This window comes from Salvelinus namaycush, chromosome 4 (assembly GCF_016432855.1).
Source record: "Salvelinus namaycush isolate Seneca chromosome 4, SaNama_1.0, whole genome shotgun sequence".
NCBI classification, from domain to species: domain Eukaryota; kingdom Metazoa; phylum Chordata; class Actinopteri; order Salmoniformes; family Salmonidae; genus Salvelinus; species Salvelinus namaycush.
The window spans coordinates 27602203-27629134 of NC_052310.1; the positions used below are offsets into that span (position 1 = coordinate 27602203).

Genomic DNA, 26932 nt, shown 5'->3' on the forward strand with positions numbered 1-26932 from the left:
AACCCACACAAGTGGCTCAGGTAGTGCAGCTCATCCAGGATGGCACATCAATGCGAGCTGTGGCAAGAAGGTTTGCTGTGTCTGTCAGCGTAGTGTCCAGAGCATGGAGGCGCTACCAGGAGACAGGCCAGTACATCAGGAGACGTGGAGGAGGCCGTAGGAGGGCAACAACCCAGCAGCAGGACCGCTACCTCCGCCTTTGTGCAAGGAGGAGCACTACCAGAGCCCTGCAAAATGACCTCCGGCAGGCCACAAATGTGCATGTGTCAGCATATGGTCTCACAAGGGCTCTGAGGATCTCATCTCGGTACCTAATGGCAGTCAGGCTACCTCTGGCGAGCACATGGAGGGCTGTGCGGCCCCACAAAGAAATGCCACCCCACACCATGACTGACCCACCGCCAAACCGGTCATGCTGGAGGATGTTGCAGGCAGCAGAACGTTCTCCACGGCGTCTCCAGACTCTGTCACGTCTGTCACATGTGCTCATGTGCTCAGTGTGAACCTGCTTTCATCTGTGAAGAGCACAGGGCGCCAGTGGCGAATTTGCCAATCTTGGTGTTCTCTGGCAAATGCCAAACGTCCTGCACGGTGTTGGGCTGTAAGCACAACCCCCACCTGTGGACGTCGGGCCCTCATACCACCCTCATGGAGTCTGTTTCTGACCGTTTGAGCAGACACATGCACATTTGTGGCCTGCTGGAGGTCATTTTGCAAGGCTCTGGCAGTGCTCCTCCTGCTCAAAGGCGGAGGTAGCGGTCCTGCTGCTGGGTTGTTGCCCTCCTACGGCCTCCTACGGCCTCCTCCACGTCTCCTGATGTACTGGCCTGTCTCCTGGTAGCGCCTCCATGCTCTGGACACTACGCTGACAGACACAGCAAACCTTCTTGCCACAGCTCGCATTGATGTGCCATCCTGGATGAGCTGCACTACCTGAGCCACTTGTGTGGGTTGTAGACTCCGTCTCATGCTACCACTAGAGTGAGAGCACCGCCAGCATTCAAAAGTGACCAAAACATCAGCCAGGAAGCATAGGAACTGAGAAGTGGTCTGTGGTCACCACCTGCAGAATCACTCCTTTATTGGGGGTGTCTTGCTAATTGCCTATAATTTCCACCTTTTGTCTATTCCATTTGCACAACAGCATGTGAAATTTATTGTCAATCAGTGTTGCTTCCTAAGTGGACAGTTTGATTTCACAGAAGTGTGATTGACTTGGAGTTACATTGTGTTGTTTAAGTGTTCCCTTTATTTTTTTGAGCAGTGTATTTCAAAGACTTTACTGAGTTACAGATCATATAAATAAAAAAATAAACTTGAAAAAATAAACTTGATATAAAAGGAAATCAGTCAATTTAAATAAATTCATTAGTCCTAATCTACAGATTTCACATGACTGGGCAGCAGTACAGCTATGGGTGGGCCTTGGAGGGCATAGGCCCACCCACTTGGCAGCCAGGCCCAGCCAATCAGTGAGTTTTCCCCCCACAAAACAGACATAAATATTATCACACCCCCGCCAAAAACGATCCCGCAGGTGAAGAAGACGGATGAGGTAGTCCTGGGCTGACGTGGTTACACGTGGTCTGCGGTTGTGAGGCCAGTTGGAAGTACTACCAAATTCTCTAAAATGAGGAGTTATTTAGGAGTTGAGGAATAAAGTTGACATCATTCGAAAAACTCTTTTCTACTGTTTGGTATGTAATAAAACTGTGTTTCTGTTGCTAGCAATATTCATGAAGCCATTGAAATATTTTTCTTCTCCTGTGTGTGTGTATACATACATACATACATACATACATACAGATATACATACACACACGTATATACGCACACATATGCGCACACACGTACAGTGGGGCAAAAAAGTATTTAGTCAGCCACCAATTGTGCAAGTTCTCCCACTTAAAAAGATGAGGCCTGTAATTTTCATCATAGGTACACTTCAACTATGACAGACAAAATGAAAAAAAAATATCCAGAAAATCACATTGTAGGATTTTTAATGAATTTATTTGCAAATTATGGTGGAAAATAAGTATTTGGTCAATAACAAAAGTTTCTCAATACTTTGTTATATACCCTTTGTTGGCAATGACAGAGGTCAAACGTTTTCTGTAAGTCTTCACAAGCTTTTCACACACTGTTGCTGATATTTTGGCCCATTCCTCCATGCAGATCTCCTCTAGAGCAGTGATGTTTTGGGGCTGTTGCTGGGCAACACGGACTTTCAACTCCCTCCAAAGATTTTCTATGGGGTTGAGATCTGGAGACTGGCTAGGCCACTCCAGGACCTTGAAATGCTTCTTACGAAGCCACTCCTTCATTGCCTGGGCGGTGTGTTTGGGATCATTGTCATGCTGAAAGACCCAGCCACGTTTCATCTTCAATGCCCTTGCTGATGGTAGGCTTTGTTACTTTGGTCTCTGCAGGTCATTCACTAGGCCCCCCCCCGTGTGGTTCTGGGATTTTTGCTCACCGTTCTTGTGATCATTTTGACCCCACGGGGTGAGATCTTGCGTGGAGCCCCAGATCGAGGGAGATTATCAGTGGTCTTGTATGTCTTCCATTTCCTAATAATTGCTCCCACAGTTGATTTCTTCAAACCAAGCTGCTTACCTATTGCAGATTCAGTCCTCCCAGCCTGGTGCAGGTCTACAATTTTGTTTCTGGTGTCCTTTGACAGCTCTTTGGTCTTGGCCATAGTGGAGTTTGGAGTGTGACTGTTTGAGGTTGTGGACAGGTGTCTTTTATACTGATAACAAGTTCAAACAGGTGCCATTAATACAGGCAACGAGTGGAGGACAGAGGAGCCTCTTAAAGAAGAAGTTACAGGTCTGTGAGACAGAAATCTTGCTTGTTTGTAGGTGACCAAATACTTATTTGCCACCATAATTTGCAAATAAATCCATTAAAAATCCAACAATGTGATTTTCTGGATTTTTTCCCCTCATTTTGTCTGTCATAGTTGAAGTGTACCTATGATGAAAATTACAGGCCTCTCTCGTCTTTTTAAGTGGGAGAACTTGCACAATTGGTGGCTGACTAAATACTTTTTTGCCCCACTGTATATACGCGCACATATACGTATATACGCGCACACACACTCTCTCTCTCTCTCTCTTCAGGAAACAGCAGAGGGAGCAGCCCCCTATCTACATTGACGGGACAGTAGTGGAGAGGGTGGAAAGTTAAGTTCCTCGGCGTACACACACCGGACAAACTGAAATGGTCCACCCACACAGACAGCTTTTACAGATGCACAATCGAGAGCATCCTGTTGAGCTGTATCACCGCCTGGTACGGCAACTGCTCTGCCCATAGCCGTAAGGCTCTCCAGAGGGTAGTGAGGTCTGCACAACACATCACCGGGGGGCAAACTACCTGCCCTCCAGGACACCTACACCACCCGATGTCACAGGAAGGCCAAAAAGATCATCAAGGACAACAACCACCCGAGCCACTGCCTGTTCACCCCGTTATCATCCAGAAGGCGAGGTCAGTACAGGTGCATCAAAGCGGGAACCGAGAGACTGAAAAACAGCTTCTATCTCAAGGCCAGCAGACTGTTAAACAGCCATTACTAACATTGAGTGGCTGCTGCCAACATACTGACTCAACTCTCGCTACTTTAATAATGGAAAAATGTATGTAATCAATTTATCACTAGCCACTTTATATAATGCTTACATACCCTACATTACTCATCTCATATGTATATACTGTACTCTATACCATCTGCTGCATCTTGCCTATGCCGTTCGGGCATCATTCATTCATATATTTTTATGTACATATTCGTATTCATTCCTTTACACTTGTGTGTAAAAGGTAGTTGTTGTGAAATTGTTAAGTTATATTGCTTGTTAGATATTACTGCATGGTCGGAACTAGAAGCACAAGCATTCACACACACATTATATATATATATATATTTTTTTTTGTGGACCCCCAGTTGAATACCTCAGTTATAGTATGTCTTCAGTAGGGTTGGTGAGTAGATGGTAGAGCTGCACAATTAATCAAATTCACATCGAAATCGCAATACTGGCTTCCGGTTGAGCGATGTAGAAAATAAGTCGTACGAGGTCTCTGACAACTGAATAACTGAAGCTTAAGGTTATACTCCTTGTTTAAAATGTGACCGAAACCCAAATTGTGCACTTGCCTACTGCCATATTTTATTTTTTTTATTTCAAAGGTATATGTAACTTCTTTCCTAGGTCGGTTTGACCTCACATCACGTTTAGGGTAATCAACGGAGGCTGAGTAAGAGAAATCCTGCTGCTTGTCTCGTTCATAATGACAAGAATAGGATTAGAATTTTTGTCCTTTTTCTTTAAATGGTATTATACCATCACTTTTACTTCATTTGTGTGTATGTTGGGGGGTGGTGGGGCAAAGATTGTGCTCTGCTTCTCTAGAGGATTTGAGTCTATTTTTAATTCAGATTTGTTTTTTCATGCTGCTCCTCTCTCAATCTCTTTTTCATTTGACCTCTTTTAAGGATTCATGTCTAGTTCAACAACCATTCAGGATGGTATTTTGGGGCTTCCAGTCAGACTGGTGACATGGAACATTTGTGGTTGTGGGGGGAAAATTATAGGATGCTGGCCTTCTAGGCAGTTGCAGTTGGTGTTTTGCGGGTACTATTTAATGAAGCTGCCAGTTGAGGACTTGTGAGGCATCTGTTTCTCAAACAAGACACTAATGTACTTGTCCTCTTGCTCAGTTGTGCACCGGGTCCTCCCACTCTTTCTATTCTGTTTTAGAGCAAGTTTGCGCTGTTCTGTAAAGGGAGTAGTACACAGCGTTGTACAAGATCTTCAGTTTCTTGGCAATTTCTCGCATGGAATAGTCTTCATTTCTCAGAACAAGAATAGACTGACGAGTTTCAGAAGAAAGTTATTTGTTTCTGGCCATCTTGAGCCTGTAATCAAACCCACAAATGTTGATGCTCAAGATACGCAACTAGTCTAAAAGGCGGCCAGTTTTATTGCTTCTTTAAAACCAGCACAACAGTTTTCAGCTGTGCTAACATAATTGCAAAAGGGTTTTCTAATGATCAATTAGCCTTTTAAAATGATAAACTTGGATTAGCTAACACAACGTGCCATTGGAACACAGGAGTGATGGTTGCTGATAATGAGCCTCTGTACGCCTGTGTAGATATTCCATAAAAAATCTGCCGTTTCCAGCTACAATAGTCATTTACAACATTAATACTGTCTAGGCTGTATTTCTGATCAATTTGATGTTATTTTAATGGACAAAAAACATGTGCTGTTCTTTCGAAACTAGGACATTTCTAAGTGACCCCAAACTTTTGAACGGTAGTGTATATGTACAGTGCCTTCCGAAAGTATTCATACCCCTTAAGCTTGGGCTGGCAAGTGATGGCTTGGTGATAAAAAAAAACAATAGCTGGCATTCCATAGATCAGATGTGGTGGGTGTCACCGCAAATAGGAATACTGAGCCTGGAGGAACAGAACAAAGGCCTAATTATTCTGGCATCTGGGAGACAACACCAGAGGCAGATGACCACAGGATGAACTCAGTGGCTTCTATATTCCAATCTATATTGGGGGGGGGGGGGTTGAACCAGCTATGACTGAGCAATCTTGGTATCAGGTAAAAAAAAAAAAAAAGGAACAGCATGGTCTGTAAAGGGTAGGCTGCTCGGCCCAACAGTCCTGACTGGTATTAACTATTGCAATAATGAATTGAATAAAGATAATTGTTTATAGAAATGACCAAGTGTCTCTCACTTGAATAGAATATTCACCACAATATTTGGCACCACAGATGGGAAACCAAACTCTGCTGACGGCTCCTGAGATCTGAAGGAGGGTGTCTGAAGGAGGGTGTCAGGCGGGTGGTTACGTTGTTCCGGACAGAGACAGAAATAGGTTGAGACTGACATTTCTTGGAAACAATTAAAAAAATAATAATAATTACAATGGAGTTCCGAGGGAACTGCCATCTGACGCCAACATCCAAATCTGTGCGTTTCGGATGACAACTAGGATCAGTATGAACTAGTTATGATCAAAAGAACGTGAGCATCCAAATCTGTGCGTACCGGATGTAGAACTATAACCTTGGGGAACGGAATGACATCCAAATGTGTGTGTACCGAATGTATAACTAGACCTTGCGAGGACTAGTTACGGCCTAAAAGAGAAAGTCAAAAGCACTATAGAAATATAGAAAATATTCCTACAGGTTATAAAATAAAAAAATAAAAAGCAGGACTGAGGTATCCTTGGGAATAATTGTTGATTAGCCAGTTGCGTGGGTCTGAGTTGATCACAGTAGGACTGGTGAGGTTAATGTGGAGTGAAGGACTAGAGCGCGGGTAATCTTGCGAGAGAACTCGGCTTGGTGAAGCTCATTGAATGAGGGGCTAGAGTGCAGGTGAGGGGTTGCGAGGGCATCTGGCTTGGTGAGGTTCAAATGTTAACGTGTAATGTAAAATGTTTGATCAATTAGGTAAACAGGTATGCCCTGGGTTACTATTGTTAAGTGTTATTGTGCATGTTCTGTTACTCCTGATACTTAAAATACGAGGTAAGACTGGATTTTCTGGGACCGTGTTACATAGGTAGGAGACATGGGTACGCTGTTGGTAGTTTTGCACAATTGGATAGATGTACGAGAATCTATACCATAGTAATCGCAGTAGGCAATATCCCAGTGTGAATACAACACCCCGTTGTGGGACCACTAATTAGGCAATATTTTGATAATGGTATGGGTTTCTCTGTTCATAGACAGGGTTTTGTTATCTAAAAAAACAGTGCTAAACCAAGTTTTTCCTCGTCTGTCACATTTCCCCTGTGTGTACTGTGTTTATGAATGTGATATGAGAGTTGAGAAATCTGAAGTTTGGATAATAAGATAAAGAAATGTGTATAATAAGCTGACGTTACTTATGAAAGTAAGTTTCGATATGTAGCGTTATCTTGGGGTCCGTTCAACACTGCTCATTATAATAATACCACCCTGTGATATTTTAGAAAGTAGCGACAAATCTATAATTTCTGGAAGTCTAGAGAACAGTTGAGAATTATTCCAACGACCGGCCGGGCAGCGTCCGGGAAACGAACATTTTTGGTTTCCGCTGGGAGTGGTAGCGATGGAGTCAGGAAACGCACATGGAGTTGTTAATTAATGTGAGTACCTAAGATTTCCTACGTTATATATTGATTCTTTGAAGATAGGGGAAAAAATGAATGAGAAATAACGATGTGTATATAATCTTTTACTATAGATTTGATAAAGTAACACTGGAAATATAATGAGATCAAACTTAAACAACCCATACGTAGACGTACATAGGTTCAGAGTGGTCTCTTTATGGATCATTTGATAGAGAAAGTTAAACGCCTTTTATGACTGTCTAAACGCTTATGGGATTCTCTCAGTCTGGGTAATCTCAGAAAAAGATGAGTATATTAAAACCGTGAGGAGGTGCAGAAAGAAATTCATAGAACTTTAGCAAAGCAAAGACACTAATAGAAGCGCACAAGCATTCTACCAATTCGGCTCGAATATGAAAAAAAACAACAATCATGGATAGCATTCGGTAGCATTTCCCTGCTGACAGGAAAATTCCAAACTAATAGAGAATTCAGGAATGCAATTGTGACTTGGCACAATGACATAAAAGAAGAATCATTAGCTCAATACACAAGCGTATTGATGTTAGCGTTCTATCAGCGTAATCGCACTAACTGTACTATTTGTGAAGTCATTTGAGTATCTAGTATGCTTATTGGTATTAAGATATACATTCTTTGTTATAAGTATGACAAATTTGTTGCTGGCACTATCCTTATGAACCACATGGCATATCATTTACTAACTATATGCTGTTCAACTACCCAACGTTTGTCGACTTGATTATTCATGTCATTCTTAGCTTAGCTAAATGGTATAGTCGTTGTGCGTTCTCAATGGACATTGTTAAAATGGGGTACTTCGTAAATTCACTCAGGCAATTGTTCGGACTTCAGAAGAGTTGTCTGAATGTACCAGAGGGCAGAATAACTGATTTATTTACAAATGCGCAATGCCCCGTTGAATATGGCCTGTGTCAGTCAACGTTAAGGAAATAGCGTCATTTAAATTGCCAGCAGCACAGTTAGTCACCAACATAAAAAAAAAAAAAAAAAGAAAGCTTAACCAGCTCTGCTAGGTGAGTAGAACGGAGAGTGAAGACGTATTCTCGTTTGTGTCTGGAAGTAACGTGAGCCTGCAAGCTAGCCAAGGTGTTGGACTGCCTTTGTGAGGTAAGAAAAATATTATGCATTATGAATCAGAGAGCTTGGACCAACCTTGCCTTTTAGCAGATTTTGGGGTTGAATATTCCTTGTGAGAATCAAGGAGAGTAGATATTAGGTAACAATAAAATTGGCAGTATATATGGGCGAGAGCACGAATGATGTTTACAAATAGTCAAACTTTGTTTCACGCCGCATTCAAACAAATCGCTAAAAGGTGTAGATTCAATATGTAGTGAATTTGTTATTGGCGTAAAAAGACGAAAGAACTCATATGCCAAACATCACCACATTAGTAAACTGTGGTAGAGCAGGTTCACAAGGCATCATGTGACCTGATTCAGGAAACTAGGTGTATGTCACAAGTCACGACTTCACAGGAGAGCGGTTTGAACTTAATTTTTTTAGCAAAATGCATTTTTTTGGCAGAAATACCTTCTCGGACATGTGAACTTCCGTGTGCCTTAATATCAAACCTGTATGCCATCTGTAAATACGAATAAAATTGTTAAATTACGAGCCTAGTTGCTTTAGCCACAGAAAAAGTGAGCAACCTTCCCGCTAGCCATGACTGGCTGAGATAATGAGTGGGCTGGACATGCCGAGAGATGAGTTTGGATTAGTCTACCATATGTCATGTGTCCATCTATTGGAACTGGTCAGTATGTTTAGGTAATCGTGTCAAAAGCGGCTTTTAAAAATGTATCACGTAGTAAAACTGAGTAATTGCAGTACGGTTAGTTTGTAATTGCAGTATGGTTAGTGTGTAGTTGCGGTATGGTTGATGAGTATTTACAGTATGATTGCGGTGTGGTTGTACCTCTTTGAGCTGCTCCTTGCGTGCGCGGTACTGGCGTTTCTGGGATTCCAGCAGGCTGGTCAGTTCCTTCTTCTGCTGGGCCAGGATGTGCTGCTGGAACTTCTTCTCCTCAGCCAGGGCTGCCTTGGTCTGAAAACCAACCACACATGGCCATAAGCTGGGAAAGAATAGAGCTAAACCCTGCCCCCTCCCCAAATTCTAGAGCTTATATACGGCTTGACGATCTACTTAAAACTTTGGCCTACAAATGTACATTGAGATCTTGGGATAGCCGCCCCGTGTCGCCGTAGTCAATACCCTTTCCTCTTTTCTTTCAACGTTTCCTTCCATCTCATTCCACTCCTGTCCACCCCCCCCCCATCTGTACCTCTTTCTTCAACCCGGTGCTTCTTGGTAAGGTTGTCCCCACCTTCCCAATCTCACACTTCTCCTTCCCTTCCTATCCCTCTCTCACCTTTCTCCAGGATGACTTGGTTCTACTTGCTCAGTTTGTCTCCCATCCCCTCACTCCATCCATCCCTCCACCCCTCTTTCTCCAGGATTGCCTTGTGCTTTTTGCCGAGGTTGTCCCCACCTACCTCGCTCCTGATCCATCCCTCCCTCCTTCCCTTACCTCCTTCTCCAGGATAGCCTGGTGCTTCTTGCTCAGCTTGTCCCCCTCCCCTCCAAAGCTGTTTCTCTGGTTCTCCAACTCCTTGTCCAGCCTCAGCTGATGCTCATCCATCTCAGCCTTCAGCTTGTTTTCGAGGCCCATCAGCTGCTTCTGGTGCTGCCGCCGCATGCGCTTGTACCTGGGACGGGGTAAAGGAGGATTTGACACGAGAAAAGTATGTCAAAAACTAGTACAGCCAAATGGAATGGGCAATTACGTAAGCAGGCCGATTCAGATATTTTGACAACAAGTACAGTCAACTGTGCCGGTCGGTTTTACATAGTTCCATGAACTGCTTTCTAACCACGAATTAGTATTTAGAACATTTATTACCAGTGGGCTAAGCTGGTTGAAATGCCGTCATTAAAACCAGTTTACAACCCATATGTTGTCATTTGGATGTAATGATTTTTTCAAATAATTATTTCAACCAGTTATGGCTGATAGCCATTTTGTGCGTCACAGCGTGGCTAGATCTAGTCGCAAATAGTGTTGCACGATACACCGAAACTTCTGTACCTCTTCAATACTACATGAAAAATGGTTCTGTTACTTTCAGTTATTCTATCAAATGTGTCTTACATTTGGAAATAAACTAAATGTATTGAACTTTGAATGTATTAATTTGCCCAAGTTTTTCATAAGACATGAACAGAATGCATTAGTGATTCTTATTCCCTGCAACTTTCTGATGAGGTAACGGCTCAGAAATGCACCCGTTCATGTGTGTGCGGTGCGCATATGTCTACCACTTTGTGTATCCGTTAGCAACGCAAATGTTAACTGTCTTCGGGTAGATGAAAAGGCTTCCCCAAAAACCTTGAATCAAAAGCTAACAAAGTAGCCTATGCCTTTCCTGGCAGAATCAAGATTATCTACATCAATCCAGTGGCCATTTGTTTTGCAAACTACATCACGTGCACTACATAAAACATTGCTAACCAAACAAGAGTGTTAAGTGCATGCCACTTGAATTAAAGGGTAACTACACAAAAAAATCTATTGTTGTGGACTTAACTTCCAATGTTGTTGTTTTTCTATTTTTAAAGTGTGATTTGGGGTTAAACCAGAACAATTATTTTATTTATTTTTATTTAAAAAAAATCACAATCCTGCTCTTCGCTTAATTCTTTGGTCCCGTAGGATGATTTTGGTATCGAGTATCGTGATACTCAACCTGGTATCGGTATTGAAGTCAACATTCTGGTATCGTTAGAATACTAGTAGTGAGTACCTCTGAAAAATACTATATTAGTACACTCCCCTACATATGTATTTGGACAATGAAGCTAAATTGTTTAATTTGACTCTATTCTCCTGCATTTTCTATTTCAGATCAAACGTTTCATATGAGGCGACAGTACAGAACGTTTATTTGAGAGTATATTCAAACATATGTTTTACCGTTGAGAAATGTAAGCACTTTATGCATCTAGTCCCCCCCATGTGAAGAAGTCATAAGTATTTGGACAAATTCACTTATAGGGTATTAAAGTAGTCAAATGTTTAAATTGGTACCATATGACATTTTTTATTTTACCCCCTAATTTCGTGGTATCCAATTGGTAGTTACAGTCTTGTCTCATCGCTGCAACTCCCGTACGGACTCAGTGGAGGCGAAGGTTGAGAGCCGTGCGTCCTACGAAACACAACCCAACCAAGCTGCACTGCTTCTTGACACAATGCCCACTAAACCCGGAAGCCAGCCGCACCAATGTGTCGGAGGAAACACCGTACACCTGGCGATCGTGTCAGCGTGCACTGCGCCCGGCCCTCCACAGGAGTCGCTAGTGCGCGATGGGACAAGGACATCCCTACTGGCCAAACCCTCCCCTAACCCGGACGACGCTGGGCCAAATGTGCGCCGCCCCATGGGTCTCCCAGCTGCGACAGAGCCTGGATTTGAACCCAAAATCTCTAGAGGCACAGCTAGCACTGCGATCGGCTAGCACTGCCAAATCGGGAGGCCGGTACCATATTACTTGTACACAACCACACCCAGCGTGTGACAGTGGATGAATTTGCAGATTGTTTTGCTCAATATTAACTGAAAGGTGAATGATGACTGCAGTAAATAAATTATCTTGATTTCCATGGACTAGCCAATCATTTGCCTTCTAATTCCAGATGGGCTCTTTCTTTGGTCGTTCCATAAAAGCTCTCCTACCCAGACATCTGCTCCCTCAGCGCCGACCCCTGCTCATGCTCCTGGATCTGCCGGGTCACCAGCGATGCCGTCCGGATGGTGGCAAAGTGATCTCGGCTGCGGTGTCCCTTCCGCCTGCCACCTTCTCTTCCCTCACCCCGTGACGGGGGCTGCTGCTGTGCGTCCAGTTCGGGCTGGTAGGGGTCGTCGTAGATGTTGTCATGGCTCTGATGTAGAGAGAGACAAATATTTTCTGTGTAAATCATGTGTTGCATTGTGGAATCAATTTGGGGGTGGGGGAAGAGTACGTCGTTAGCCACTAGTGAGCCATTTATGTGGTAAACTAAACTGAGGTAAAACAATAATTTACAGTTTATTTTTAGAATCAGCGCAACAAAAACACCACGAAAAACAGTTCACCTTTGGTATTTTACAATCGTCATATCTAGCTAAATACACTGAACAATAATATAAAACGCAACATGCTACAATTTCAAAGATTTTACTGAGTTACAGTTCATATAAGGAAATCAGTCAATTCAAATAAATTCCTTAGGCCCTAATATATTTTTTTACTTTTATTTAACTAGGCAAGTCAGTTAAGAACAAATTCTTATTTTCAATGACGGCCTCGGAACAGTGCCTTGTTCAGGGGCAGATTTTTTACCTTCTCAGCTCGGGGATTCGATCTTGCAAGTTCAACGCTCTAACCACTAGGCTAGCTGCTGCCCCAGATTTCACATGACTGGGAATACAGATATGCATCTGGTAGGGGTATGGATCAGAAAACCAGTCAGAATCTGGTGTGACCACCATCTGACTCATGCAGATTTCTTTCCAAGGGAGTTGGGCCCTATTCGCAGCACGCTTGTACGGCTCTGATTATCCAAAAGGGTTCCAACAAGTATTCTACTGTTCTCCTCTGTAGTTGTCCGGTGACTTGTCGCGTATAGTTTATTTTCCATCTATTCGCTCTCAAAGATGCTTCTTTGAAGATAGGCTAGCCAGCTGTGTCGATGGTTCCCAGTGGGGTGATGAGAGTAGCATAATACGATGGTTTGAGCAGAGTAGTAGAATAGTCCCACAGCATTATCAGCAAACCGCTCGCCCACACGACACGATCTGTCCGATACAATTAAAACCAGGATTCATCTGTAAAGAGCACACTTTTCCAGCGTGTCAATGGCCATCGAAGGTGAGCATTTGCCCACTGAAGTTGGTTACGACACCGAACTGCAGTCAGGTCAAGACCCTGGTGAGGAAAACGAGCACGCAGATGAGCTTCCCGAGACGGTTTCTAACAGTTTGTGCATAAAATTATTCAATTTAGCTAACCCAGTTTCATCAACTGTCCGGGTGGCTGGTCTCAGACATTCCCGCAAGTGAAGAAGCCAGATGTTGAGGTCCTGGGCTGGCATTGTTACACGTGGTCTGCAGTTGTGAGACCGGTTGGGCGTACTGCCAAATTCTCTATAACGAGAATCAGAGGCGGCTTATGGTAGAGAAACAAATTCTCTAGCAACAGCTCTCGTGAACATTCCTGCAGTCAGCATGGCAATTGCATCTGTGGCGTTGTGTGACAAAACTGCATATTTTAGTGGCCTTTTATTGTCTCCAGCACAAGGTGCACCTGCGTAATGAATTTGAGTGAAACACTTTTGTCCGTATGTACATTTTCTGGGATCTTTTATTTCATGTCCTGAAACATGGTACCAACACTTTAAATGTTGCGTTGATATTTTTGTTCAGTGTAGTAATTGTTTACCCACCTCATACAGCACAGTGTTTACATACTGACAAAATTGTGAAATAGGACTTGGGTGACGCTTTGGGCAAATTAGGGGGTCTTATGCCCTCCGCCTTGGAAAAAAATTGTCTAAAGGAAACACTGCTGTGACTAATGTCTAAAGGTAAGTCCCAACTGACCAGGGGCTTGTGCAGGACTGAGCTGTTGGAGGTGACTGTTTGCTCGCCCTCCTGCATCATGGCCATCTCGCCGCTGTCATCCGAACCGTCTGCCAGGCTGTTGACCGAGCTGCTCTGGGAGCTTGCGCTGATGGACATGGAAGGCAGCGAATGGGAGCTCTCCATGCTGTTGACCGTACCTGTCCGCAGCATGTACTGCTCCACGTCCTGGAGACAGAGGGATGGTGGTTAGGGGAAGTGGTGATAACATACGCACGATCACGCACACACAAATGCATAGCTAGCCTACATACACATAGGCAGTGTTACCAATACTTAAAAACATATACACACAAACCTTGCAGGTACACACACAACCCATCCCCTGTACACACACCTAGATAAACACCTACGCACTTTCTCAGATGCAGTTCAATCTGACCTCAAACTCTCATACACATTTCAATCATAAGGGATTCATTGGATTCCTGTTTCCTAAGCAAGGCCCTGGGGGAACACAATTAGATGCCGAAAGGTCATCAAAAAGAAAGGAGGACCAAGGCACTCTTCATATAATTAATTAAAATGCCTTTATTTGTATGGCATGTTCAATGGAAACAAAAATTTAAAACTCCTGATGGGATCAAAGTTATTTGTATTGGAGGAAGAGGATGAGACGTCATACAATGTGTCGAGGCACACAATTTTGGACTACACTGTGGTGACGTATGCTATTAAAAAGACAGGATGGATGCTAATGCTAGCTGTATTCCTGAACAGAGTGGTGGTGCACAGCCCAATCCTCTTCCTCTAAATTAACCTTTACGGGATCGGTGTCCCTACACTGGGACGGTGGATGCTAACATGCGCTGAAGTGACTAGAATGTAATTTTAAGTAACAGCAAACTTTCCAGGACATAGACATGTCTTACATGGGCAGAAAGCTTAAAATTATTGTTAATCTAACTGCACTGTCCAATTTACAGTAACTATTAGTGAAAAAAATACCATGCTATTGTTTGAGTGCACAAAAAAAATAAAAATCACAGCAACTGGTTTAATATATTCACCTCTGAAAGTAAATAATGTACTTACATTCAGTAATCTTGCTCTGATTTGTCATCCTGACGGTCCCATAGATAAAATGTAGCATAGTTTCATTTGAAAAAAAATCTATTTTTATTTTCAAATGTAGGAACTGGGTTCTACAGTTTGAACCCCTGCTGTCTCTGGTCCACACCCACCCCGCGATCTAGCTGTGTGAAAGTTAGTATATAAGCTAATGATCCATTATGTATGACATTCCTGGGAGTTTGTAAACTTACAAAAATAATATGGTAATACAAAATGTATGTTTTCTATAGTTATGTACTTGAAAATGTATCAATTGACCAATTTGGCACATTTGGGCAAACTTGATACAAACTACTGGGCAGTAGTGCAATGCTTCCCTTGATCAAATCTGAAACTGCAGACACTGCTGCCATCTAGTGGCCAAAATCTAAATTGCAACTAAACTGCAATATATTATTGGCTTTCTCTTGCATTTCAAAGCTGGAACAAAAAGAAAAACATGTTTTTTTGTATTATCTTTTACCAGATCGAATGTGTAATATTCTCCTACATTCATTTCACATTTCAACAAACTCCAAAAGTGTTTCCTTTCAAATGGTTTCAAGAATAAGCACATCCTTGCTTCAGGTCCTGAGCTACAGGCAGTTAAGATTTGGGATGTCATTTTAGGTGAAAATTGAAAAAAAGGGTCCGATAATTACGAGGTTTTAAGACCAGTGCGTTCTGTAGTCTGTCTTCCCCCTCCTCACTCAACACATCCTTTTGGTTCTGGTCCTACATCATCCTCGGCTAACTGTTACTACTCTCCCTCCTCATTTTCTCCCTCTACGTAACATCTCCATGTCCTCCCCGCTTTCTTTCTCCCCCACCCCTTGTTATCTCCCTTTTTATGCCATTTCTCTCATCCTCCCCTCTCTCTACCTGCCTCCCTCCTTACCTCCCATTCTCCTCTCAACCTGCCATTTCTCTCCTCCTCCCTTCTACCACCTCCCACCCTCATCACACCCCCCTCCCCTTACCACCACCTCCCTCCCTCACTCCTCATACCTCCTCCTCCTCCCCTCCCTCGGGCTGGGGTCCGTTGAGGGCCTCATGGAAAAGGATCTTCTTCATTTTGCGGTACTGCAGGTTGTCCAGCTCCCGCACCGCGTCTTTGGTGCGAGCTATCAGGTCCATCACCGCCGTGTGAGGACGCTCTCTGCATAGGAAATGGTGCTGAGGGAGAGGAAGGGAGAATGGGTTCTAAGGTTAATCCAGCAGGCAAAACTGGTCAAATTGATGTTGGAATTACATAAAGTCTAGTTGTTATGACCTCATGTCAATCAATGCCATCTTTGTTGGTTTAATGCATCAACCACTAGCCTAGCTGGGAAAACTGGTTGCAATGAGATCTTTGAAACCTGCTTACAACGTTCAACCAATTCTGGTTGAAAGGACGTAATTTCTACCTGCTGGTGCCACTTGGAGCCGTTGGCAAGCTAAGGTTCACTTTAAACTGGAGGCATTGAAGAGATGCTTCTTTGCCATTATGAGAATAAGGAATCACAGCACCTCTTTAGGCCACCTCTGATATTATTAAATGGGTAAAGAGTTCATGGCCATTCCTTGGTTTCTACATGTTTGTGTCGTGCCTTCTTTAGATTTTCTTAAACTTCGAATAACTTTATAATTAAAGAGGAAACCTAGACCAAGAGATAGCGTTTACCTTCAGCAGCACGTCAGAGGTAGGTCTGTCCTGGTGGATCTTCTGCAGACACGAGTCCACAAAGTTATGGAAATAATCAGACCTGAAAAGGACGAGACCAAACAACGAGAAACTATTCACAGTCGCACTATAAAAACAGTACTCATCTATCTACACCAGGAGTGTCAAACTCATTTTGCCAGCAGGCCATATGTTTGACACCCCTGATCCACACCAATGGCTCATATTGTTGTCAGAAAGTAGCCTGGTCCCAGATCTGTTTGTGGTAAGTCCTAAGGTCATTGTCATAGGAGGATGCTGTGCTATATACAGCACAACCATATCTGGGACCAGGCTACCCAGAAAGTATATTGACACTAAACAAAGAGGGCACAAGAACCACCTCCGTGCTCAGTCAGTGGCTCACCAGTGATTGGACTGCAGAACGGGACTCTCGTTCTGGGCAATGTGGTATAAGGCACTCATAGCATTCATATTGAACAGAGGCGGCTTCCTCTCCGCTGCATAGAGAGACAGAGACAAAGTTCAGGAGGCATACAGCATCAAACACACTCAAGGCCAGATTTGTAACATAAAATACAGGTGTGAACCATCCAGAGGCATGAGGGCCAAGGGGAGTCAGAGGGGCGGGGCCACTCTGGGAATCCCCGCCGACATCACAGGATTCCCCCTGAACAAACCCCTTATTACTGGAGCATGTGAAGGGACAGTGGCAAATACACACAAGAAATAAAGAAGAACAATGGAGACAGGGGGGGGGGGGGGGGCAAAGAAATAAGGAAAAATATAGAATGAAGAGAAGATAAAAGGACAGAGGACACAGAGACAAAGGTAAAGAACGGCTTAAAAGAGGAAGAACTTGTGAGAGTGATTTCTGTAGCCACAAAAGAGACTATTTAATTTGGTAATAATCTAAAGGATCTTTGGTTTGTAAGTGAAGTGCTCTGAACCAGGCTTGGATTTTGTTGAACCGGCTGAGTGCCATTCTGCGAACATTAAATATATAATTTCGATTTTTGCAACTATTCCTCTTCCTTACACCACCCCTCGCTACCACATAGATCAGAACCCCTCTGGACTGATCAGTGGTGGAAAACGCGGGCACTAGAAGTGGTGACAGAGTTACTTTGGTATATTAAGAATGGATGCTGCATTGTTAAAAACAGTTGGCTTCGCGCGCAACTGCGCAAAAGAAAGGCACAGACATTCTAGAGAACTGAAGTGGCCAGGTTGGATCAGGCAGGGAAGAACAGTAAGCCTGGAGTGGGGACCCAAATACCTAGGCTACAAGAACAGGATGACAATGAGGTCTATCTGCTTTCATTTGAGAGGTTAGCAGTAAGAAAACTATGGGCCCCGCAGCGGTGGGCAGGGATGCTGGCTCCCTGTGTCTGGGTGTGCGCAGGCTGCATATTTCGACCTGGACTCTGCAGAAGCAGAGGACTACAATAAATTAGAAGGCCGAAATCTTCTTGTTAATTTCTGAATCCACGGGCACAGACCAAGCGTTTCCACAGGTGGACCTTCGATAGCAATGCATTAGAGAGAGCCCAAATGCACCAACTAATACGGCTGACCGGGGTTGACTTGAACCAAAAAAAAAAAAAGGAACCGGGGCAGTCATCGAAAAACTGGTAGCTAATAGAGACTTGCCAAGCCACCACGGAGCTGGTGCGCACGTCTAGAGCAGAGATGGCCCGCTCCGGTACCAATGCCCAGTCTGAAGAGGCCAATGGAAAGGCCCCAGGGGAGACCTGAACCGGAGGCGAGAGAGCCCCGTGGAACATTCCCCGGACCAGCACCAAGGAGGTATCCACCTAAGGTGAGTGAGAGAGTGTTTCCGATGTAGGGAGCTCAGGTATACTTCATCAATCAAATGGATTTGAAGCGTTTTAATAAATCAGCTGATGTCACAAAGCGCTATACAGAAACCCAGCAAGCAATGCAGCTGTAGAAGCACGAGCACAGTGGCAAGGAAAAACTCCCTAGAAAAGCAGGAACCATGGCAGTGTCCCCTTAGTGATGAACCCATGCCTCCGGTAAAAAGGGCGTGCATCCATGTAATCTATACCCACAGTGTTGGACCGCAGAGGGAGCCCCAGCCATGATGGTACCTGTGGAAATCCAAGGACAGGACGCAGAAGGGGTGCTCGACTCAGGTAGTAGGATTACCCTTGTTCTGTCACACTTAGTACAGGAGGGAGATGTGTGTCAGGAACAGAGGTCAGTCTCATGTATCTATGGGGACACGTGCATATACCCAGTGGCACTGTGCACCAAGAAGGTGGAAGCGGTGAAGCATTTACCGGTACTGCTAGGGAGAGACTAAACAGAACCACCCCAAGCCCGCACCGGAGCTCATAAGAAATGCAACGCAGTCACTAGCACACAGAGAAAACACATCCCCAAAAGGTGTCCCACTGGCACTACAGGGTCTCTTCTTCACCCAGATCGAGTGTGGGGAGGAAGAAAGGAAATTCTCAGGCTCAGGCAGCTTGTTTCAAGAAAAGACAGAGGACACATGCCCAGGTATTCCAACGGAGGAGACCAGGGTCCCGCACAGCCCCCCAGTGAGAATAGACAGCCAAGACATTCATTTACCTGATGAGTTGACAGGACAGTTTGGCACCACACAGCTGCGCGACCCGGACCTGGTCTCGGCGCGACGCATAGTGAAGCGCACGGAGGGTGTCAATGAGCAAAATCCCCCTTATTACTGCCTAAAGGGCTTTCCACTGTACTGGGTGGTTAAGAGTAGGGGTGAAGTGCGGGACCACTTAATGGTGCCTAGAGCATATAGAGACATGGTACTGTACCTGGCGCATTCGCATGTGTTGGGAGACCGCTTGGCAGTAGACAAAACTAAGGAGCGCATCATAAGTAGAATCTACTGGCCGGGCATTTCAAGTGATGAAGATTAGTACTGTAAGTCATGTCCCCAAAGTCAATTACAGAAACCTGCACATCCCCCTCCATCAATGAAGTGCCCTTAGAGTGGATAGCTATGGAGCTGGTGGGTCATATTCCCAAATCAGTCCAGGTGCACGAATATATACAGGTGGTAATCGATTATGCCACACTCTACCCCAAACCCATTCCCCTGCGCAATTTATCCACTAGCAGGATTTGCTAAAGAGTTTCAAATGTTTTCCGAGTCAGCCTACTCTCCTCTATTTTGACCAACTAGGGGACCCTGTTTATGTAACGCATAACGAAAGACTTGTGTGCCTTGTACCAGGTAAAACAGATACGCACGAGTGTATATCATCCTCAGATGGTTTATGCAAACGCTTAAATAAAACAGTTAAGTCAATGCTAAAAAAAAAAGTTGTGTAACGGGACGAGAGGAACTGGGACATGTTATTACCTCACTTGCTGTCTACTCTTAGGGAGGTGCACCAGTCGTCAACGGGCTTCTCCCCATTCAAACTGTTATATGGGAGGCCGTAGCGTGGGATCCTGGACCTCAACAAGGAGGCATGGGAAGCCCAGCCGAGTCCCCACAGAACTGACTGAACATGCCACCTTAGTGCGAGACCGGATGGCCGCAGTGTGGCCAACAGTGAAGAAACACATGGAGCGTGCAGCAAGCGCAACCGAAAGCCCACAACAGGACTTTCCAGCCCCAAAGTTAATGTAGGAGATAAGGTACTCCTTTTAATTCTGAAAGCTGAACATAGGTTCTTAGCGCAATGGAGGGGTCCATATGAAGTATCGGCAAAATGATCACCTGTAAATTACTGTTAGGCAGACAGGTAGGAGAAAACCTGAACAGCTACAAGGAGTACCACGAGAGAAATGGAAAACGTTATGCTCTGCTCCCTTCCCGCAGCCCATCAAGATCAACCCCCGACAGAGGTGCAGGTGAGGAAGTCGCTGACGCACAAGCACGAGCAGGACCTACGGGCCCTAGTGAACCGACGCTGGGAGATATTCTCAGCCCTCCCAGGGAATACAGATCTCATCCAGCATCATATATACACGGAGCCAGGCAAGAGTGAACTTAAGGCCTTACAGAATCCCTGCTGCGCAACAAAAAAAAATGTCAGTGGGGGAAAGATATGCTGGGTTGGGGAGTTGAGGTGTCTCACAAAAAAAAGAACAGTAGGGTAAACTAGATGGTTCTTCAGCTTGCAACCCTTTAACTTCTCTATCGTCCATAGATCCGGGGTCCATCACAGAAACGCTATCCTGCCACGACGCCCTAGTCGCGGCTGGTGCTCAACCTGCTGTGTTGATTCTGAGGACACGGGTGTTTCAACCATCCAGAGGTGTGGGGGCCAAGGATATTCAGAAGGGCGGGGCCACTCTGGGAATCCCCGACGTCACACCCCTCATTACCGGCGCAGGTGAAAGGACGGGGGCAATTACGCACGAGAAAAATAGGAGAACAATGGAGACCAGCGGGGAGAAAGAACAGAAAGAAATAAGAAGAAATATAGAACAAAGAGGATAAAATGACAAGAGGACATTGAGAGACAGACAAGTTTAGCCACAAGAGAGACTAATTTGGTGATTATCGAAATTATCTTTAGTTTGTAAGTGTAGTGCTATGAACCGGGCTTGGATTTTGTTTCCCCTTTCTTGAACCGGCCTTGTGACATTGTGAACATTAAATACACTACATGACCAAAAGTATGTAGACACCTGCTCGTCGAATCTCTCATTTTAAAAATCATGGACATTAATATGAAGTTGGTCCCCTCTTCGCTGCTTTAACAGCTTCCACTCTTCTAGGAAGGCTTCCACTAGATGTTAGAACATTGATTCGGGGAATTGCATCCATTCAGCCATGACAGCATTAGTGAGGTCGGGGACTGATGTTGGGCAATTAGGCCTGGCTCGCAGTCGGCGTTCAAATTCATCCCATAGGCGTTCAATGGGGCTGAGGTCAGGGCTCTGTGCAGGCCAGTCAAGTTCTTCCATACCCACCTCAACAAACCATTTCTGTATGGACCCCACCTTTTGCACGAAGGCATTATCATGCTGAAACAGGAAAGGGCCTTCCCCAAAATGTTGCCACAAAGCTGGAAACACAGAATCGTCTAGAATGTCATTGTATGCTGTAGCGTTAAGATTTCCCTTCACTGGAACTAAGGGGCCAATCCCAAACCATTAATAGCCCCAGACCATCATTCCTCCTCAACCACACTTTACAGTTGGCACTATGCATTGGGGCAGGAAGCGTTCTCCTGGCATCCGCCAAACCCAGAATCGTCCGTCCGACTGGCAGATGGTGAAGCATCCCTCCAGAGAACGCGTTTCCACTGCTCCAGAGTCCAATGGCGGTGAACTTTACACCACTCCAGCCGACGCTTGGCATTGCACATGGTGATCGTAGGCTTGTGTGCGGCTGCTCGGCCATGGAAACCCATTTCATGAAGCTCCAGACGAACAGTTCTTGTGCTGACGTTGCTTCCAGAGCCAGATGATTTTTACGCGCTACAGCACTCGCTGGTCCCCTTCTGTGAGCTTGTGTGGCCTACCACTATGCAGCTGAGCCGTTGTTTCTCCTAGACGTTTCCACTTCAGAATAACAACACTTACAGTTTACCAGTGGCAGCTGTAGCAGGGCACAAATTTGACGAACTGACTTGTTGGAAAGGCGTCATCCTATGACGGCTCCATGTTGAAAGTCACTGAGCTATTCAGCCATTCTTCTGGAAATGTTTTTCTGTGGAGATTGCATGGCTGTGTGCTCGTTTGACAAATAGTCAAATCTACTAATTTGAAGGGATGTCCACATACTTTTGTATATATAGTGTATATAATTTAGATTTTTGCAACATAAAAATCCGACTCTTCCTCCGTTTACCCCACACCTTTCTATCGCATAAATCGGAACTCCTCTGGACCGATCACACAGGACACACAACTATGAGACTTTATTTTACATAAATAAATCAAGTGTTTGCTTGTGCTCAGGCTCAGTTTGGCACTTCAGGGACTAGGCAATTTGTTCCATTGTGCCAGGCAAGCTCAATGAAGCACAAAGTATTGGCAAGAAAACTAATAGTACTGACGCAAAAACATATCAAGAATAGGTATACAGTACATACACCTTAAAAGATTGTGAACATGTGAATTATATGGCCTGTGCTTAGCTTACCCAGCTCTATGGCAGTAATGCCCAGTGACCACACATCCACTTTGCCGTCGTACTGGCCCTCGTCCATGGCCAGGATCACCTCAGGAGCCATCCTGTACGGAGGTAAAACACATCGAAGCCAGTGTGAGACACCACTATTTCTGTTTTCCAAATGTCAACTTATTCCCAACAATGGGGACTGGTAGAAAGTAGTGCAATATATAGGAAAGAATTCAATATGTACACTTCCTATAACAGGTGTTGCAATTTCTTTCTTCCACACACCCCCCCCCCCCCCCCCCCCCCTTCCAGCATTGAAGAACATACTGCACCCCCCTGTGCGCCACGTCTATTTCTATGGGCACAAGCACTGTTCATGACAAACTGTTCACACCTCTCGTTGGCGGAGAGAACATTTGGTTGCTTTAAAGCTTATTTCCTGCAATTCTACAGATTTTGTCAAGTCTAATGTGTGTTCATGTGATATGAGTGACTCAAACATTACAACTAAATCTATGGGCAAAAAAAAAACGAACTGACATGGGCTAGTTGACCTGGACATTTTTGACAAGTAATAAATAGCTCCCTAAGGTATGTAATAACTGACATGACAAGCAGAAAACTGATGACGCAGTACTAAATTTCAAAATTACACCTAGTGCATTCTACTACTATAACTTTCAAGAGTAAGTTGAAAGCCGGACTGAGTTCCTTTAAATAAATGTAGTACACACACACAGTACCAGTCAAAAGTTGACACCTACTCACTCAAGGGTTTCTTTGTTTTTACTATTTTCTACATTGTAGATTAATACTGAAGACATCAAAACTATGAAATAACACATGTAATCATGTAGTAACCAAAAATGAACAAATCAAAATATATTTTATATTTGCGATTCTTCAAAGTAGCCACCCTTTGCCTTGATGACAGCTTTGCACATTCTCCCAACCAGCTTCATGAGGTAGTCACATTTCAATTTACAGGTGTGCCTTGTTAAAAAGTTAATTTGTTTCCTTAATGCGTTTGAGCCAATCTGTTGTGACAAGGTAGGGGTGGGTATACAGAAGATAGCCCTATTTGGTAAAAGTCTATATTACGGCAAGAACAGCTCAAATAAGCAAAGAGAAACAACTGTCCATCATTACTTTAAGACATGAAGGTCAGTCAATGCAGAAAATATCAAGTACTTTGAATGTTTCTTAAAGTGCAGTCGCAAAAACCATCAAGCGCTATGATGAAACTGGCTCTCATGAGGACCGCCAAAGGAAAGGAAGACCCAGAGTTACCTCTGCTGCGGAGGGTAAGTTAGAGTTACCAGCCTCAGAAATTGCAGCTCAAATAAACGCTTCAGAGTTCTAGTAACAGACATCAACATCAACTGTTCAGAGGAGACGGCATGAAATCAGGCTTTCATGGTCAAATTGCTGCAAAGCAACCACCACAAAAGGACACCAATAAGAAGAGACTTGCTTGGGCCAAGAAACACGAGCAATAGACATTAGACCGGTGAAAATCTGTCCTTTGGTCTGATGAGTCCAAATGTTCAATTTTTGGTTCCAACCGCCGTATCTTTGTGAGACGCAGAGTAGGTGAACGGATGATCGCCGCCTGTGGTCCCCACCGTGAAGCATGGAGGAGGTGTGATGGTGCTTTGCTGGTGACACTGTCAGTGATTTATTTAGAACTCAAGGCACACTTAACCAGCATGGCTTCCACAGCATTCTGCAGTGATACGCCATCCCAACAGCTCTGACACACACACTTATCCCACCAGACATGCCACCAGGGGTCTTTTCACAGTCCCCAAATCCAGAACAAATTCAATAAAGCGTACAGTATTATAGAGCCCTTATTACATGGAACTTCCTTTCATCTCATATTGCTCAAATAACAGCAAACCTGGTTTCAAAAAACAAAGCAACACCTCACAGCGCAACACGTCTCCCCTATTTGACCTAGCTAGTTTGTGTGTATGTATTGATATGTAGGCTACATGTGTCTTTTTTTATTTTTTTATGTAGTTCTGTCCTTGAACTGTTCTTGTCTATTGATGTTCTGTATTATGCAATTCTGTATTATGTTTCATGTTTTGTGTGGACCCCAGGAAGAGTAGCTGCTGCTTTTGCAACAGCTAATGGGGATCCTAATACAATACCCAATCTGGTTTGCTCTTAGTGGGACTATAATTTGTTTTTCAACAAAGCAATGACCCAACACACCTCCAGGCTGTGTAAGGACTATTTGACCAAGAAGGAGAGTGATGGAGTGCTGCATCAGATGACCTGGCCTCCACAATCACCCAACTTCAACCCAATTGAGATGGTTTGGGATGAGTTGGAATGCAGCATGAAGGAAAAGCAGCCAACAAGTGCAAAGCATATGTGGGAACTCCTTCAAGACTGTTGGAAAAGCATTACAGGTGAAGCTGGTTGAGAGAATGCCAAGAGTGTGTAAAGCTGTAATCAATAGGGCACCGGTCGGCCCACCCTGCCAACCGGTGCCCTATTCCCTATATAGTGCAGTACTTCTGACCAGGGCCTCTGTTGTAGTGGCAGTATATAGGGAATAGGGTGCCATCTGGGACACATCCTTGGTATTTTGTCCTACTTCTGGATCATATCGCTATTGTCATCAATAGAGTTGGCAATCTTACAATAATGACCATAGAAACAACAGAGGAGACCAGTGTCTCACCAGTAGGGCGTGCCCACGAACGAGTTGGCCGGGGCAATAATGGAGGCTGAGCCAAAATCACCCAGTTTCACCTGGCCAGGCTCGGTCAGCAAGATGTTACCAGCCTTCACATCCCTGGAGAGAAAGTGTGGGGGAGACACCATTATTATTCATTGAGTATTCTGTTTCTTATTATTAATTGACGTCATCATTGACTCTAATATTAAGTCAGTAAATAAATAAATATATGTTCTCTTTGGCAATGTATGTGGTAACACTTTCTATGCCAATAAAGCCTTTTTAATTGGAAGGAGAGGAGAGAGAGAAAGAAGTGGGGTAGAGAGAAAAATAAAAAAAAAGACGGGAAGGGAGGAAGCGAGAGAGGGAGAGAAAGAGAGCAAGATATAAATAGAATGGAACAGAGAGGCCGAGATAGAAAGGGATAGATAAGTTCAAAAAAAGGGTTAACATCCATGACACACCTCCCATTCAACAATGAGCGCTTATGTTTGGATTACATTTCTTTCATTCTCTCTTTTTTTCCCTTCCCGTCCCATCGTGTGGGGGAGGAGAGAGGTTCACTCACCTGTGAATCATGTTGTGAGAATGAAGATACACCAGGCCCTGCAATGCACCGTGGGTGATGGCTGCTATCTCCTGTTCCTGGAGGGGCTTCTTGTGGACTACGCACACAGAGGGAGACAAAATGAACAGTTATCATTCTTTGACGGCTTGGTCGTGTTCATTAGGGCACACAAAAAACCTTTTGCAACAGAACGAAAATAAGCTTTTCTTATTTGATGACAAATCCAGGTTGTCCCTCCCGTTTCAGTTCGTTTTCTACCATTACGTGACAAATGAACACAACCCTGGTTTACTTCCACCACCCCAGTGTACATCACATGAAGTACTTGTTTGAACGTAAACTTTAACCATCTAGTTGTTATCCACTCACCTTCCAGTAGGTCGGAGGCTGAACCCAAACAATACTCCATTACCAGCTAAGAGAATGAAGGAGAGAGAGAGAGATGGAGGTTAACATATGGAGCAAGAAGGGGGGAAACGTGATGGAGAGCCGGTCAAAATGTATTCCCTACACCTTCCCCATGGCCACTTCAATGTTTGCATATTTGTAAGGTGGATGAAATATGATGGAAGCTCCTCCACTACACTGCTTATACCTATCCAGACCCTTCAGATCTGCCAACACTGAAGGGTTAGGGCCAAGGGGAAGGGATAGGGAGTGAATAGGGGCTGACTGAAAACATCAATAACCAACGAGTGAAAGTTAATTTGTCAGTGACCCTTAGTCCAAGTGTCAATACCAAATGGCACCCTATTCAGCCCTATGGGCCCCAAAAGTAGTACACTATAGAGGGAATAGGGTACCATGTTTGAGTTAAAGTGCTTCACTTACCCATGCTGTGTGCTCTCTCAGGTAGCAACCTCTGTACTCCACAGTGTTGGGGTGGTGCAGTTTCTGGAGAAACTTCACTTCTTTGATGATATCCTGCCATTTCTTCATAAGAGAGAAAGCTCTCAAACATTAAAAACTTGGCCTACACCATTACAACTGAC

The 26932-nt window shown here is 44.2% G+C and overlaps 1 protein-coding gene across 1 annotated transcript in view; it reads right to left on the reverse strand.

Annotated features, from left to right (window-relative positions):
• taok2b (TAO kinase 2b) overlaps positions 1-26932 on the reverse strand; it is a 50566-nt gene that overhangs the window by 19016 nt on the left and 4618 nt on the right. The window contains exons 4-15 of the mRNA XM_038991636.1: positions 26772-26873; positions 26310-26355; positions 25941-26037; positions 25376-25489; positions 22699-22790; positions 16996-17089; positions 16590-16671; positions 15932-16099; positions 13832-14038; positions 11927-12132; positions 9721-9898; positions 9108-9236 (exon numbers count right to left, since the gene is read on the reverse strand). Of these exons, the coding sequence (XP_038847564.1) occupies positions 9108-9236; positions 9721-9898; positions 11927-12132; positions 13832-14038; positions 15932-16099; positions 16590-16671; positions 16996-17089; positions 22699-22790; positions 25376-25489; positions 25941-26037; positions 26310-26355; positions 26772-26873 (1515 nt within the window). The remainder of the gene's footprint in view (positions 1-9107; positions 9237-9720; positions 9899-11926; positions 12133-13831; positions 14039-15931; positions 16100-16589; positions 16672-16995; positions 17090-22698; positions 22791-25375; positions 25490-25940; positions 26038-26309; positions 26356-26771; positions 26874-26932) is intronic.